This window comes from Quercus lobata, chromosome 2 (genome assembly GCF_001633185.2).
Source record: "Quercus lobata isolate SW786 chromosome 2, ValleyOak3.0 Primary Assembly, whole genome shotgun sequence".
NCBI lineage: Eukaryota > Viridiplantae > Streptophyta > Magnoliopsida > Fagales > Fagaceae > Quercus > Quercus lobata.
The window spans coordinates 80,091,881-80,105,988 of NC_044905.1; the positions used below are offsets into that span (position 1 = coordinate 80,091,881).

General features: G+C 33.4%; 2 protein-coding genes across 2 annotated transcripts; both read left to right on the forward strand.

The window, feature by feature from the left end:
- The first annotated feature begins 419 nt into the window (after positions 1 to 419).
- On the forward strand, positions 420 to 1,764 carry LOC115976798. The gene is made up of 2 exons (XM_031098283.1): positions 420 to 997; positions 1,490 to 1,764. The coding sequence occupies exon 1, from the start codon at positions 420 to 422 to the stop codon at positions 900 to 902; it is 483 nt and encodes a 160-aa protein (XP_030954143.1). The 3' UTR covers positions 903 to 997; positions 1,490 to 1,764.
- Positions 1,765 to 5,994: 4,230 nt separating this feature from the next.
- Positions 5,995 to 6,567, forward strand: LOC115971873. Its single transcript, XM_031091965.1, has one exon. It carries the CDS (start codon positions 5,995 to 5,997, stop codon positions 6,565 to 6,567), a length of 573 nt encoding a protein of 190 aa, XP_030947825.1.
- Positions 6,568 to 14,108: the final 7,541 nt, after the last annotated feature.

The following is a 14,108-nucleotide window of genomic DNA, read 5'->3' on the forward strand; positions in this document are numbered from 1 at the left end:
GTTGAAATAGCCAACAATTGTGTATCTGATGTCTATACTGAATAATACTAGTACCACATAAAATTACATAATTTGTGTCACAATCCACTCGCAGATACCACACAAGCGTAGGAGACTTTTAACCGTACAACGCACAAATGAGCGTGGGAGACTTTTAACCATTCAACGCACAAAGTACTAAACCTTGTGCTCATTTCACATTGGTCAACAAGGATAAACAAATAATAATAATAATAAACTGCTTCAAGCTTCGCGAGCTAATCTCAGACTTGACAACCAAGTAAACTTCTTTCTTTTCTTTTTTTTTTTCTTTTTTTTAACATTTCCTCAACCTTTGAAAATTGCAATCAGATTTTACATTAACTTCCTCTGTTCCTCATACCATTTGTCTTTCAACTTCCAAGAAAGTACAAAGCACCATGGAGTTCTTTAAGGACGCCACAGCTGTAAGACTCAGGAGTCACTTCAACAAGTACCTAGTAGCTGAAGACGACGAAGAAAAAGTACGGCAGAGGAGCAATGGGGCCTCAAACAGAGCGTTTTGGACCATCGAGTTTGTGGAAGAAAACAGCAACCTTATCCGCTTGAAAAGCTGCCATGGCAAGTACCTCAAGGCCTCAGACGAACCATTTTTACTAGGGATGACAGGGAAAAAAGTGTTACAAGCTATGCCAGTATCAGAAAATGATAGTTCTATCGAGTGGGAGCCTAGAAAAGATGGTGTTTACTTGAAATTGAGGACGAAAAGTGGGAATTATCTGCGAGGCAATGGTGGCACGCCCCCTTGGAGGAACACGGTCAAACATGATTTGCCCTCTAGGACTGCAACGCAGGATTGGATTCTTTGGGAGGTGAATATGGACATAACAAGAGATCGTTCGTCTTATCATCATTTTCAATAAACTCTTCGGTTGTGGAGGATTATGAGGGGTCTGAGTGTTCGGAAACAAGCATGCCATCAGCTATCTCTATATATGAGATTGCAAGTGAAAGAAAGGTACGAGCTAGCTTTCAAAATTTTTTGATAATTCACTTATTGGGGTGGGAGTTTGAATCCCAGAAGTTTTTATTAAAAATATCAGAAGGTGTTAGTAATGGTCACTTCATGGATTGCAGACAATCCATTAAGGAGGTTTTTTTTAGGTACTTTAACTACTGTGTAAGTAATTTTTTTGGGTCTATAATTCACTTCAAAAATCTGGGAAATTAAATATGATCACCATCGAAATTATTTGTTGGAGTTAATTTTAGTTTTGAAATTATGCACCATGGAGAAATGAATATGACAGCTTTAGATGCATATATGATCCCTCAACAGTAAATTTCTAGAGGAAGTGTGAAGTCTATTAATACCAATTTCATTATATCATTATATTGATCTAACAAATTGATAAGTTCGACTTTTAAGATCGAGTTAAATAAATTTCATTGTTTCATACTCATGTCAATTGGATAGCTTATAATCGTGTTTTTGTTTTTCTTTGTACAGGATGAAGAAGGATCTGGTAATTCCAAGAAATCTGATGAGGATGAAATCATAAAACTTGTTACTCAGGTTGCTGATTACCAGAGAAGAGAAAAGAAGTTTTGGCTTTGGTTGGTGTTGTGCTGGGTCCTATGTGGGTTACTCATATTTTTATTTTTAAGTGCAGTAATGTCTGGTTCAACAACGGAACAATATTTGTTTTATCTTAAACTAAAGGGGTTTAGCTTTGGTAACGTTGATGCTAGGTTCAATTGGTCAAAAACTGCTAGGGGTGTTGTGGTGTGATGCTTCATGCTTGTTCGGTATGGCTGTCGCTAAGTTTTGTAATGCATAGCAAGTTGCATTAAAGAATATTGTCAATGGAAGTTGCTTATGTGAGTTTTATAATGCAAGCTGTTACATCTTTTTATTTATTTTTTTTTTTTTTTGGTTAATTGTTCAGGTTGTCCTCTAACTTTGTGAATTTTGTTAATAGCACTATATTGAATTTTAATTGCTCTTTATTCAAACTTATTCATATGTATATATGGACAAAACATAATACACACGTATAATTTATACTTTAAAACATGTCTTTAACATAATTTATTATATATATATTTCTTGTAAATTAAAATTTTCAATAAGTCAACTTTTATATAATCCAAGAAAAATATATATTTCTTTCATAATGTCATGTGTAATTATCTATTAAATTATATTAATTAAAATTATATTCTTTGACAATTTTAAATTAAGTTCTATTTGTTCAATAAATTCAAAATTACACAATAGATTATAATTTTTTTTTTTTTTTGCTTCAGTCACATTAAATTATAATAATAGTATTAAATAACACAAAATTCATACAAATCAACTCCTTCCATATATATTAAATAATAAATGTTACTTTAATATGTCTTAATATATACAATGTAGTAAAAGAGAAATATAATAATAACAAAACCGAATGAAAAAATTTTATTTTGTTTATGCATGGATGAGAAAGTAGAACATGTTACAAACTTTTAACCAACATAGCATCTTTTTCTTGTTTATCTAAAGTCTATATATATAACATATAATATTATATATACTTTTTTTTTTTTTTTGAGAAACAGATATACTTAAATTTAGCCTTAAACAGTCATACTTATGAGCTGCGGCTATACATCATCTTATACTATATAATAAAAGTTAGTTCTAGAAACCACAATTAAGCTAAGTTGATACCCTACTAATTGTCACGGGTAATGCTTTTTAATTATAGTTTTACTTAGGAGTGACGATTCGTGTTCACGTGTCGAGTTCATGTTGTGTTGACTAATGAGTATTCGACTATATGGGTCAACATTAACCCAACACATATATTAAATGAGTCAAGATTCTTCAATCCTAACACAACCTATTTATTAAACAAGTCAGTTTTATCGATTCATTTATCAGATTTTATCAAAGTGAAAAAAAAATATATATAAATATATATAAATTTTAGTATTAACCAAATTGGTCTAGCTAAAAAAACCAAAAAAAAAATTTAATACAAAATTTAGAATTTACAAGTAAATACATCACAAATAATCATTTAAAATTAAAATATATCTCAATATCACAAATAATCAATCACAATATGTTAAAGAAAATAAACCATAACAATTAATAAGTTTATATACCTAGGGTTTGAATGATATATTGCTAAAATATCATTTAATTAAACATGTCAGACAAGTCAAATGGGTTCCATAAGTTGGACACTAACCTAACCCGTTTATTAAATGGGTTAGTCGTGTCAACACAAATATGGCACAAACCCATTAAACCTCAACTCATAACCTGCTAATTTCGTATCGAGTCGTGTCGTGTTCGCGGGTAGTGTCAAATTTTGTCACCCCTAGTTTTACTATTAACTTATTTATTCTTATAAACTTTTAATTATTATTATCGACTTAAAAAAAATTATTACAATTTTTTATTTTATTTGTTTCTATAATAAATGACTTTTTTTTTTCCTATATAGAAATAGCGGAAGATATTTATTAACAAAACTAACAGTAAAACCATATACTAGGAATAGAATTTGGATTCAAGAAGTCGCGATTATGTCAAGTAAATATCTTATTTAATTACCATGTGTGCTACTTTTAATTATGATTTTACAATTACCTTATTTATTCTTATCAAATTTCATTTTTTATAGAAATAGACAAATATTTTATTAACAACATGACATCAAGGCAGGAATAGTAAGTTTAAAGACTATACTAAGGGTACGTTTGGTACACTGAATGTGAATTACAACAGAAATGGTAATTTTTATTACCAAGAATAAAATATGTTGTAATGGAATAATTAAACACATTCATTAGTTTAGTTGTGAGTTGTAATATTAAAATAAAACTTCTAATCTATTTTAGGAAATATCTCATTCATAAAATTATATTTCCTAGAAAATAATATATTTTAAATTTTAGAGAGATGAGTTATTTTTTGATGATTTTTTATTTCCATAATTGTTAAGTTGATATGGAAAGTTTATTTATTTGGAAATATATTAATATTAGAAATTATTATATCTACTAAAGAATAACTATTACAACGCTTTTAGAGATGAATAATTATTCCTTATTTTAAAAAATAGCTATTCATAAGGAATAACTATTCTTGTAATAAAAACATAACCAAACTATTGAATAGCTAAACCATAAGAATAACTGTTATATTACAATATCTATTACAGTCTATCAAACGTGCCCTAATAGTATTTTATTAAATACCTCTAGGTTTTTCTAAGTAAAACAACAACACAGCGGATATAAGATTACACTAACGCTCCGTTTGTTTCGATGGAAAACCTTGTATAAAGATAGTTTTCCGTGTTTTCCATTATTTGGTAGCATAAAAAAAGATAAGTCAAAGGAAAACTATCTTTAGTAAACATAAAAAGTATAGTTTATTTTTAGACATTGTTTTCCATTAAATTTTTTTGAAAAACAACTTTATCTCATAGCAAGCTAAATAAGGGAAGTTAGAAAATTGTTTTTCAACTCATTTAAAATTGCTACCAAACATTGGAAAATGAGATGGTTTTATAGAAAATAATTTTTGAAAAATGACTCATTTTCTAAAAGACATCATTGCTGAAACAAACAGAGCGTAATAGTATTTTATATGTCATAGGTGTTTCATCACAATTAGTTTTAATTTCCATTTCGTTCTACATCCTCTAAATTAGTTTTATACCGAATTATAGATATAAACCCAATCAAACAAATTAACATAACAAATGCTATTAGAACCACTCATTAATCTATACTTTAATTAGCTAAGGCCTAACAGTAGGAACTGTGTACTTAAGGGCACGTTTGGTACACTGTAATAATTATTACATGGGAATATGAATAAGTATTATAAGAAATACATTAAGTTGGAATGTAATAAGTATAATTATTCAATATTTTGGTGACCATTTAGGAATAGAATCTTGAATATGCATCCACAATTTAGTAGAGTATAAAAAGAATGTGTAATTAAATCATTTTTAAGTCAAATTTCCTAAAATACACTTATTTTAAGGTGTTCAAAATAGAGTTAATAATTAACAAGAAGGAAAATTTATTTTCTTTCCTTTTGAAGATGTGGCAACTAATGGCTTTTTAGAATTTTTTTTTTTTAAATTATTACATAAGGTAAAGAAATAGATATTCGGTACTTTTAATAAGGAATAATTATTCCTCATTTTGAAAATAGCTATTCATATGGAATAATTATTCATTGTAATAAAAACATAATCAAACAATCGAATCGTTATGTCATAGGAATATCTATTACATTACAGTGTCTATTACAGTTTACCAAACGTGCCCTAAGTTTTATTGTGAGAAACACATGATACAACTAATATATTTAGTATTTCATAGTGTAATATTACATACATGGCCATTTTTATAACAATTTTTACGATAGTTGAATTTGCAACTAATCTATTGATTCTTATATAACCTTACAACTGACATTATTTTATCATCTACTATTACTAATTTATCATCTCAAAAGTTATAAAATATTTTGTGAAAACTGTTTTCACTCTAGAATTATTTTACTTCAGAAATCAAACGCTTCCTTTAGCAATGAGACCTCAAAGGCATTTGTTTCTTCATTAATTCTCTGCACCAAATCGATGATGCTCTAATCTAGCGCAATACAACACTATAACTTTGTCTAATAGCAAGTTGTTTTTATTTTATTTTTGGTTTTCAAATTCACAGCAAGTTGGCTTTCAAGTCTTTGTTATCTTAACTGTTCTTTTATATTGTAGCTTTTGTAACCCGGCCCCCATATATAGCAACATTTCCTCTAACTAACTTGACTCTTTTTCTTTCTACCAAGCACGTCTACCACATTTCCCAATCTCTCTAACACACATTGGTTATCATTAGCTTCTTTAAAACAAATTAGTTACATATTTTACAATCTCTTTAATTTAATTTACGTACGTAGAATATTTGATGATCCTATTCATTCAGAGTGCTATGGAACTTTTTCAAAATGCCCAAGTAGTACGTCTCCGAGGCCACCACGACAAGTTCCTATTTGCCGATGATGATGAAAAATCTGTAAGCCAAGATCCCAATGGTTCGGTCAAGAACGCTAGATGGACCTTGGAGATGGTTAAAAATGCCAATGTTTTACGTTTCAAAAGCTGTTATGGAAAGTACTTAACAGCCTCCAACATGCCATTTCTATTAGGAATGACAGGGAAGAAAGTGCTACAAACATTTCCAAAAAGATTGGATTCCTCGGTTGAATGGGAACCCATTAGAGAAGGATTCCAGGTCAAGCTCAAGACACGTTATGGCCAATACTTGCGTGGAAATGGGGGTGTGCCGCCTTGGCGGAACTCGATCACACATGATATTCGACATAGTACTGCAACATCGAATTGGGTTCTGTGGGATGTGGATATCGTAGAGATTCAAAGGCATTCTACACTACCTCGACCAATGTCACAAGGTGCTAGTCGAACCGGTTCCTTAGCTTTAGAAGCAAGCTCCAAAATTAAACTCCTTTACCCTAATCAAGAGAAGAAGTTTGATTTGAACTGACATAGGAGAAGGAAAAATTTGTTACATGTATAATGTATCTATGGTGGATTTTTTTTAGTTACAACAATGAGAAAAGGAGATTCAAACACTGATTTTCCTAATAAAGAAAATCAAGTTATGTTACACTATTAAAAAGCTCTTGGCACCTATATGGTCTGTTGAACTAGAGTTTCAATTATTATTTTTCATGCATTTAGAATTGTTAAAGAAAGGAAAATGAGATTGTGTTAGAAATTACAAGGTGATTTAATAAGTTATTTGAATGACTATTTAGGTAGAAGTAAATATGTATGGTTTTAGGGTACTCTTAATAGATAAAAGAAAAGACTTAATTTGGGATTGTGAGGAAGAAGGAAAATAAAGAAATTTATGATGTTTAAGGACGGTATGAACTGTATCACAAGAAGAAAAAATGCTAGAAAAAGAAAAATGAGAATAGAAAGGGAGAACAAAACATTAAGAACAACAATTAATCACTCCACAAGTATAAATATTTGTGGAGTGTGAGGGGTAAGGGTCGGGGTTCAAGTTTCTAAGAGGGAGATTCACACACATATACACTTAGATTAGACTAGAGTAGAAATTCTATCTTGTATCAAAAAAAAAAAAAAACAAACAAACAAACAAACAAATATGCATAAGAATCTTTATTGTACTAGCATTTTAACTCTTAGTTTGACAAAAAAACTGAAAATCTAATAAAACTAACTTAAACTCAAAGAAAATAAAACCTAGAAACTATAAACTCAACTAAAGTACCACCTTCTCAAAAAACTAAAGTACCAAAATAACATTAAATAGCAAGAATTGAAAGAATTATAGATCTTCCCCCCTTAATTCAGAATTGTCATGACCTGTTAAATAAAAACACAACTTTTTTTTTTGAGAAGAAAATAAAAGCACAACTTAAAAATTGTTTTAAGCCTAGGACATATTTAATTAGACCTTTAAAATCACAACTTTTATATCAATTACCTGCAGACCCACACCATGCTTGGTATATATAATTATTTGAGATGTGGTCTAATGTATAATTTATTCTCTAAATTTTATTATAAATAATTTGTTCTCCTTAAATACTAAACAATTTTTAAAAGTAATTTTCATCTCCCTATTTTCACAAAACTCTATAATTTTATAATTTTGGTGTTTTGTTGATATTATTCTTTTTTATTTAAAGTGATCCATATTCTTCTAACTATTGCTATTATGCATTATATTTTCCTAATTTCTTTTGGAATAACTAAAATTAAGTTTCAAATTTCTTATTCTCTTAAGGAGAATACGATGATAATCAAAACTTATCACATAATTACAATTAATATTATTCAAATAATTGATAGGCGGATTCAAATATAGAGTCATATAAAATAACTATAATATTTCATTCATATAAAATTTAGGTATAGGTACAAGTGTGCTATACTTTAAATCTTTCAATTAACTTCAATCAAGTAGTTGTATTGATCAATCAATGATGAAATTTTTTTTTTTTTTACTAGAAAATAACATTATCTGTATTATGAATCATCAAATCTTTTTTATGGGAATAATAGAATCATTTGGTTCCATTTAATTGAAGAATCTATGATATAACACTTATGGAATTAGGTCACCAAAAAAAAAAAAAAAAAAAAAAAAACTATGAATTGTACCGAAACTTTATTCATTTTATTAAATTATTAGGTTCAAGTAATTATTTGCATTGACTTTAAGCATATCCAGCCAATTAATTAACTAAATGAGCTCAAGAAGTTACAATTTAACTTATTTGATTTGACATTATCACAATTTAGTCCACAAACTTTTGATTTTTAACATAATTTCCTAAGGCTTGGACTAAATAAATCTATTAAGATTAAGTCCAAACCTTAGAAATTCTAAGTGTTTGTTTGGCTAGCTTATTTTTTGCCAACTTATTTTACTATTTAGCCTATTTTTGCTACTATTCATGGGTCTCACTGTACTATTTCAACTAACATTTACCTTTATCTACAGTACTTTTAGCAAAAATTTTTCAGTTTCAGCAAAATAAGTGAATCCCAAACAGACCATAAATATAATAATTGAAAGAGCTGCTTGTTGGACTAAATTAGATTCCCTTGAATAATTTGATTAAAATTGAAAAAAAAAAAAAAAAAAAGAGGTGTTTTACTATCACTACAACGATGTAGCCTTACTATAAAATGACAAGATTTAAGTACAGTATTTAGGTGTTATTCCTTAGATTCTCCTCTTAAGATTTTGCCATGTAGATTTTTTACTCATGGAATAAAAATGTATTTTTTAGTTAAATAGTCACATGTTTGAGTTTTAAGAGAAAAACCTAAAAAACAGTACTCATCAATAAATTTTATCTTTCTCTAAATATTGCCCTTTAAATAGGGATTGCAAAATAGTCAAATCAGAACTAGTTTTTTTATGGTCGAAGGTAAATTTTTGTAATGGCAAATTGTCAATATATTAATCGTGAGGTGAACAAATGTGCAGATGTAGCAAAAAGAGGATGTGCTCAACAGGAAGACTTTATAATTTTTGAAGAATCCTCCTCTGTTGATCTTTTAATTATTTAAACTTTGATTCTTGTAGTTTGTTCTCTCATAGGCTTTATATATATATATATATATATATAGAGAGAGAGAGAGAGAGAGAGAGAGAGAGAGAGAGAGAGAGAGAGAGAGAGAGAGAGAGGCTTTCTTTAGCTATGCCCTCTATTTTGGCTAGTTTTTAGGCTATGCCCTCTATTTTGGCTAGTTAGCTTTGATATACAACTTCCCTTTAACCAAAAAAAATAGTTGTCAACGACTCAACATGACAAAACAAATCCAGTTATGCAACGCCCATCACATAACTTACATCTGTTGGTCCCAATGTTTTTCTTATTCATCTCTCTGCTAATGGGAATAAAATATTCTAATCCATCTGTAAGGACACGATTCGTAACGAACCATAACAGTGTTGGGCTCGCTCGTAAAAAGGCCCAAACAATATCATTTGTAGAGCGTGGGTTTGAAAGGCTAGGCTTTGGTCACCAAGCGGTGGGTTTTTCGTGATATCCATACATGGTTAAGTCGTCTTCGCCCCTGGGGTCTTTCTCCTGGAGGCGGGCTGGGAGGCTCTGGTTTTTGGCCATTTTTCCCAGCCCTTTCTTTAAATTGCTTTCTTTTCCTTTTATACTAGCCTGTGTTTTTTATCCTTCGTCCACGTGTAGGATCGACGTTCCAAGACTGATACTTGTCCCATCAGCCCATACCCAGAGTGGTTGGGGGTGTTTGTAAAAGCTGGAAAGTATGGCTCTGTCAGGTGCAAAGTATTGAATGGCAGTAAGAACAGCTTTCCCTGATCGTTACACTTTCCAGCATACCCCTTTCTATTGGCACAGATACTTTAGATTTTTTCTCAAGTTGTTTCTATACCATTTTTGCCATTTCTTCTTGTGAGATCTTGGACATGCCGAGGACCGAATCGTCCTTGGCTGTGTCCCAAGGTTATTTCGTACTTGTATTGCCAAGCCTGGGTCATCACCTTCCTCGACTTGAGCCTTTGGACCCCAACGAGTAAATAGGCCTGGCACACGAATTATTGGGCCCCACAATAGCCCCTCAAAACCCTGCTGTCCGACCTCTTGGTCGGAGAGGGGGGTTTTGGTAATACCAGGCCTTTATTACGGCTCATTTAATTCAGCCTTTCATTAATGCTGGCGGTTCTTCATCTGTCCAGGAAATGTACCGGTCCACGAGACATTCCTCTGAACTCACGCATGACGCGTTCTCACCGTTTGATTATCCGAAACGCACCTTTAATGACTTCCATTTACGAGACTATTTAAATTCGACGGTTTGTTTGACGATGTGGGGAAGTGGAACAGGTATATTCTCGTTTACAGATTTTCTTGGAAATCTGAACAAATTAAATATCTTCCATTTTGTCCTTCATATAAAAAGAAAAGCCGGAGGCTATTTCTCTTATACAGAGACCCTTTTCACCCTTCTGAAATCTAATACCCTTATCCCCCTTCAGAGTTTACTTTACTCGTTAGTTACCCCCTAAATCGTGATATGTTTGAGATAGGAATAAATAATGAAGGAACCATACCTCTCCCAGAAACACCATATTGTTATGAAGCTCAAAATGGCCCGGTCAGGGCAGGGATGGTGGAGACTCAAGTTCCTTCTTACCCTCCTTTCAGCCAAAATCTGAAGCAGGGGCTCGTCACGTCAAACTTTCGGCGCGACTGAGCTGGGGTCACCCATTATCAGTACCAGCCACTCTCTTATGAGCATAACTAACATGGCACCAGCGTGTTAGGAGTCAGGACTGACGCAGGGACTAAGTGTCTCTGCTTCTTCCTCTCTTCCTTCACTGGTGCCTCCTTTTGCCTCTCTTTCTTCTTCTTTCCACCACCAGATCCATCCTGGCGCTTTTCCTTCTTCCTCTTCTTCTCCTCCTTCTTTCTCTTCATCTCCTCCATCTTCTTCTGAAGAAGGTCCTCCTCTCAATATGGGCGCTACTAGAGCAGAGTTTGGAAGGACTTCAAAGACGAGTTTAAAAGACATCGGACTGCTTATTTGTTATATTTGTTGTTGTTTCCTTTTATTATTTTTGTAATCCACCTTCTGTATAGGCTTGTTTAAGCATTTATTTGTACGTTGTAATACCTCTTTATATCAATAAAAGTTGTTATTGTTTTATTCCACATGTTCTATCTCTTTATTTCCGAAATGATTACGCCGTGAATAGACATACAATCTTGTAAAACTTTTTTTTATTTTTACACTTGGACCAACGTCTAGGACCGACATCCTAGTTAATAAAAAGATCTTGCTCTGTGTTTACCGAAACTATCCGACTTAATACTATTGAATCGAACAAGTGATACTTGGGGCTGAAATCCCTTATCAAGGAAAAAGGCGCTATCATGAACTTACGAGTGCTGTTCGGCACAATAATACAGACTTGAACTAATGACACTTAGGGTCAAAAACCTTTGCTAAGGAAAAGATATTATCATGAATTTAATAAAGTTGCTTGGCACAACACTGCCGACCTGTGAAAACAACAATTACCCCAAAAATAGCCGAGATGACAACTGAATGCTAGGTGCGGTGCAGAAGGTAATCATCCGAAGACATATAACCCGGAAATGAACAACCCCTCCAGGTTGCTGAGTAATAGGGTGTTTTACCATCTTCCTAACAACTTTAATAACTTTAACCTTTTATGGTATTTGAGCTGAAGATTGAGAACTTAGAATCTTTATTCAGTAGCCGACTTTACCATAGGTTTGAGTCCGAGGACCATACAATACCTTGGTTCTGTCCAAAACTCAGTTTTCTCATCTAAGTAGTTGGTTTCCCCATAGGTTTGAGTCCGAGGACCATACAATACCTTGGTTCTATCCAAAACTCAGTTTTCTCATCTAAGTAGTTGGTTTCCCCATAGGTTTGAGTCCGAGGACCATACAATACCTTGGTTCTGTCCAAAACCAGTTTTTCTCAGTTGGTTTCCCCATAGGTTTGAGTCCGAGGACCATACAATACCTTGGTTCTGTCCAAAACTCAGTTTCTCATCTAAATAGTTGGTTTCCCCATAGGTTTGAGTCCGAGGACCATACAATACCTTGGTTCTGTCCAAAACTCAGTTTTCTCATCTAAGTAGTTGGTTTCCCCATAAGTTTGAGTCCGAAGACCATACAATACCTTGGTTCTGTGCAAAACTCAGTTTTCTCATCTAAGTAGTTGGTTTCCCCATAGGTTTGAGTCCAAGGACCATACAATACCTTGGTTCTGTCCAAAACTCAGTTTTCTCATCTAAGTAGTTGGTTTCCCGATAGGTTTGAGTCCGAGGACCATACAATACCTTGGTTCTGTCCAAAACTCAGTTTTCTCATCTAAGTAGTTGGTTTCCCCATAGGTAGTCCGAGGACCATACAATACCTTGGTTCTGTCCAAAACTCAGTTTCTCATCTAAGTAGTTGGTTTCCCCATAGGTTTGAGTCCGAGGACCATACAATACCTTGGTTCTGTCCAAAACTCAGTTTCTCAAAGTAGTTGGTTTCCCCATAGGTTTGAGTCCGAGGACCATACAATACCTTGGTTCTGTCCAAAACTTTTTCTCTTCTAAGTAGTTGGTTTCCCCATAGGTTTGAGTCCGAGACCATCAATACCTTGGTTCTGTCCAAGTTTTCTCATCTAAGTAGTTGGTTTCCCCATAGGTTTGAGTCCGAGGACCATACAATACCTTGGTTCTGTCCAAAACTCAGTTTTCTCATCTAAGTAGTTGGTTTCCCCATAGGTTTGAGTCCGAAGACCATACAATACCTTGATTCTGTCCAAAACTTGATATTTAAGTAGTTGGGGGAATTAACCCCTCGGCTATGGCATGAGACCTTGGTTTTTAAGGGAATTAGCTCCTCGGCCAAGCCCCTAGAACCATCTGTGCGGCTGACGTTACGAAACGCAGCCCCTAGTAAAGAAACATAGCCCCTAGTGGAACTTTACACTAGAATACTACAACCGGCTGTTAGAAATGACAAGGAAACTGTCTCGTCCTACCACCTATGCCAAGACACAAGCCTTTCCCACAGACGGCGCCAATTGTAAGGACACGATTCGTAACGAACCATAACAGTGTTGGGCTCGCTCGTAAAAAGGCCCAAAAAATATCATTTGTAGAGCGTGGGTTTGAAAGGCTAGGCTTTGGTCAACAAGCGGTGGGTTTTTCGTGATATCCATACATGGTTAAGTCGTCTTCGCCCCTGGGGTCTTTCCCCTGGAGGCGGGCTGGGAGGCTCTAGTTTTTGGCCATTTTTCCCAGCCCTTTCTTTAAATTGCTTTCTTTTCCTTTTATACTAGCCTGTATTTTTTATCCTTCATCCACGTGTAGGATCGACGTTCCAAGACTGATACTTGTCCCATCAGCCCATACCCAGAGTAGTTGGGGGTGTTTGTAAAAGTTGGAGAGTATGACTCTGTCAGGTGCAGAGTATTGAATGGCAGTAAGGGTAGCTTTTCCTGGTCGTTACACTTTCCAGCATACCCCTTTCTATTGTCACAGATACTTTAGATTTTTTCCCAAGTTGTTTCTATACCATTTTTGCCCTTTCTTCTTGTGAGATCTTGGACATGCCGAGGACCAAATCGTCCTCGGCTGTGTCCCAAGGCTATTTCGTACTTGTATTGCCGAGCTTGGACCATCACCTTCCTCGGCTTGGGCCTTTGGACCCCAACGAGTAAATGGGCCTGGCCCACGAATTATTGGGCCCCACACCATCTTTTTAATTATATTTTATGCTCAATCAACTACAATATGTGTTATACGTCTGATTTTTTTTCTTTTCTTTTTTTATGATTTTAAACTTTGATTATTTTATAAGAAAAAAGAACATGTGACAACTTATGATGATATAATGGGGGATTCTAACATTTTACCCTTATTTTTAAAAAAAAATTAGCAATATACCCTTGTTTTGAAACTATTTAGGTCCATGCCTTTGTTTTGAAACTCGATTTTCTCAAAATCGAGTTTCAATGAAAAACTCG

Coding starts and splice junctions, on each gene's coding strand:
- LOC115976798 (XM_031098283.1), top strand. CDS start 420: ATGGAGTTCTTTAAGGACGCCACAGCTGTAAGACTCAGGAGTCACTTC.
- LOC115971873 (XM_031091965.1), top strand. CDS start 5,995: ATGGAACTTTTTCAAAATGCCCAAGTAGTACGTCTCCGAGGCCACCAC.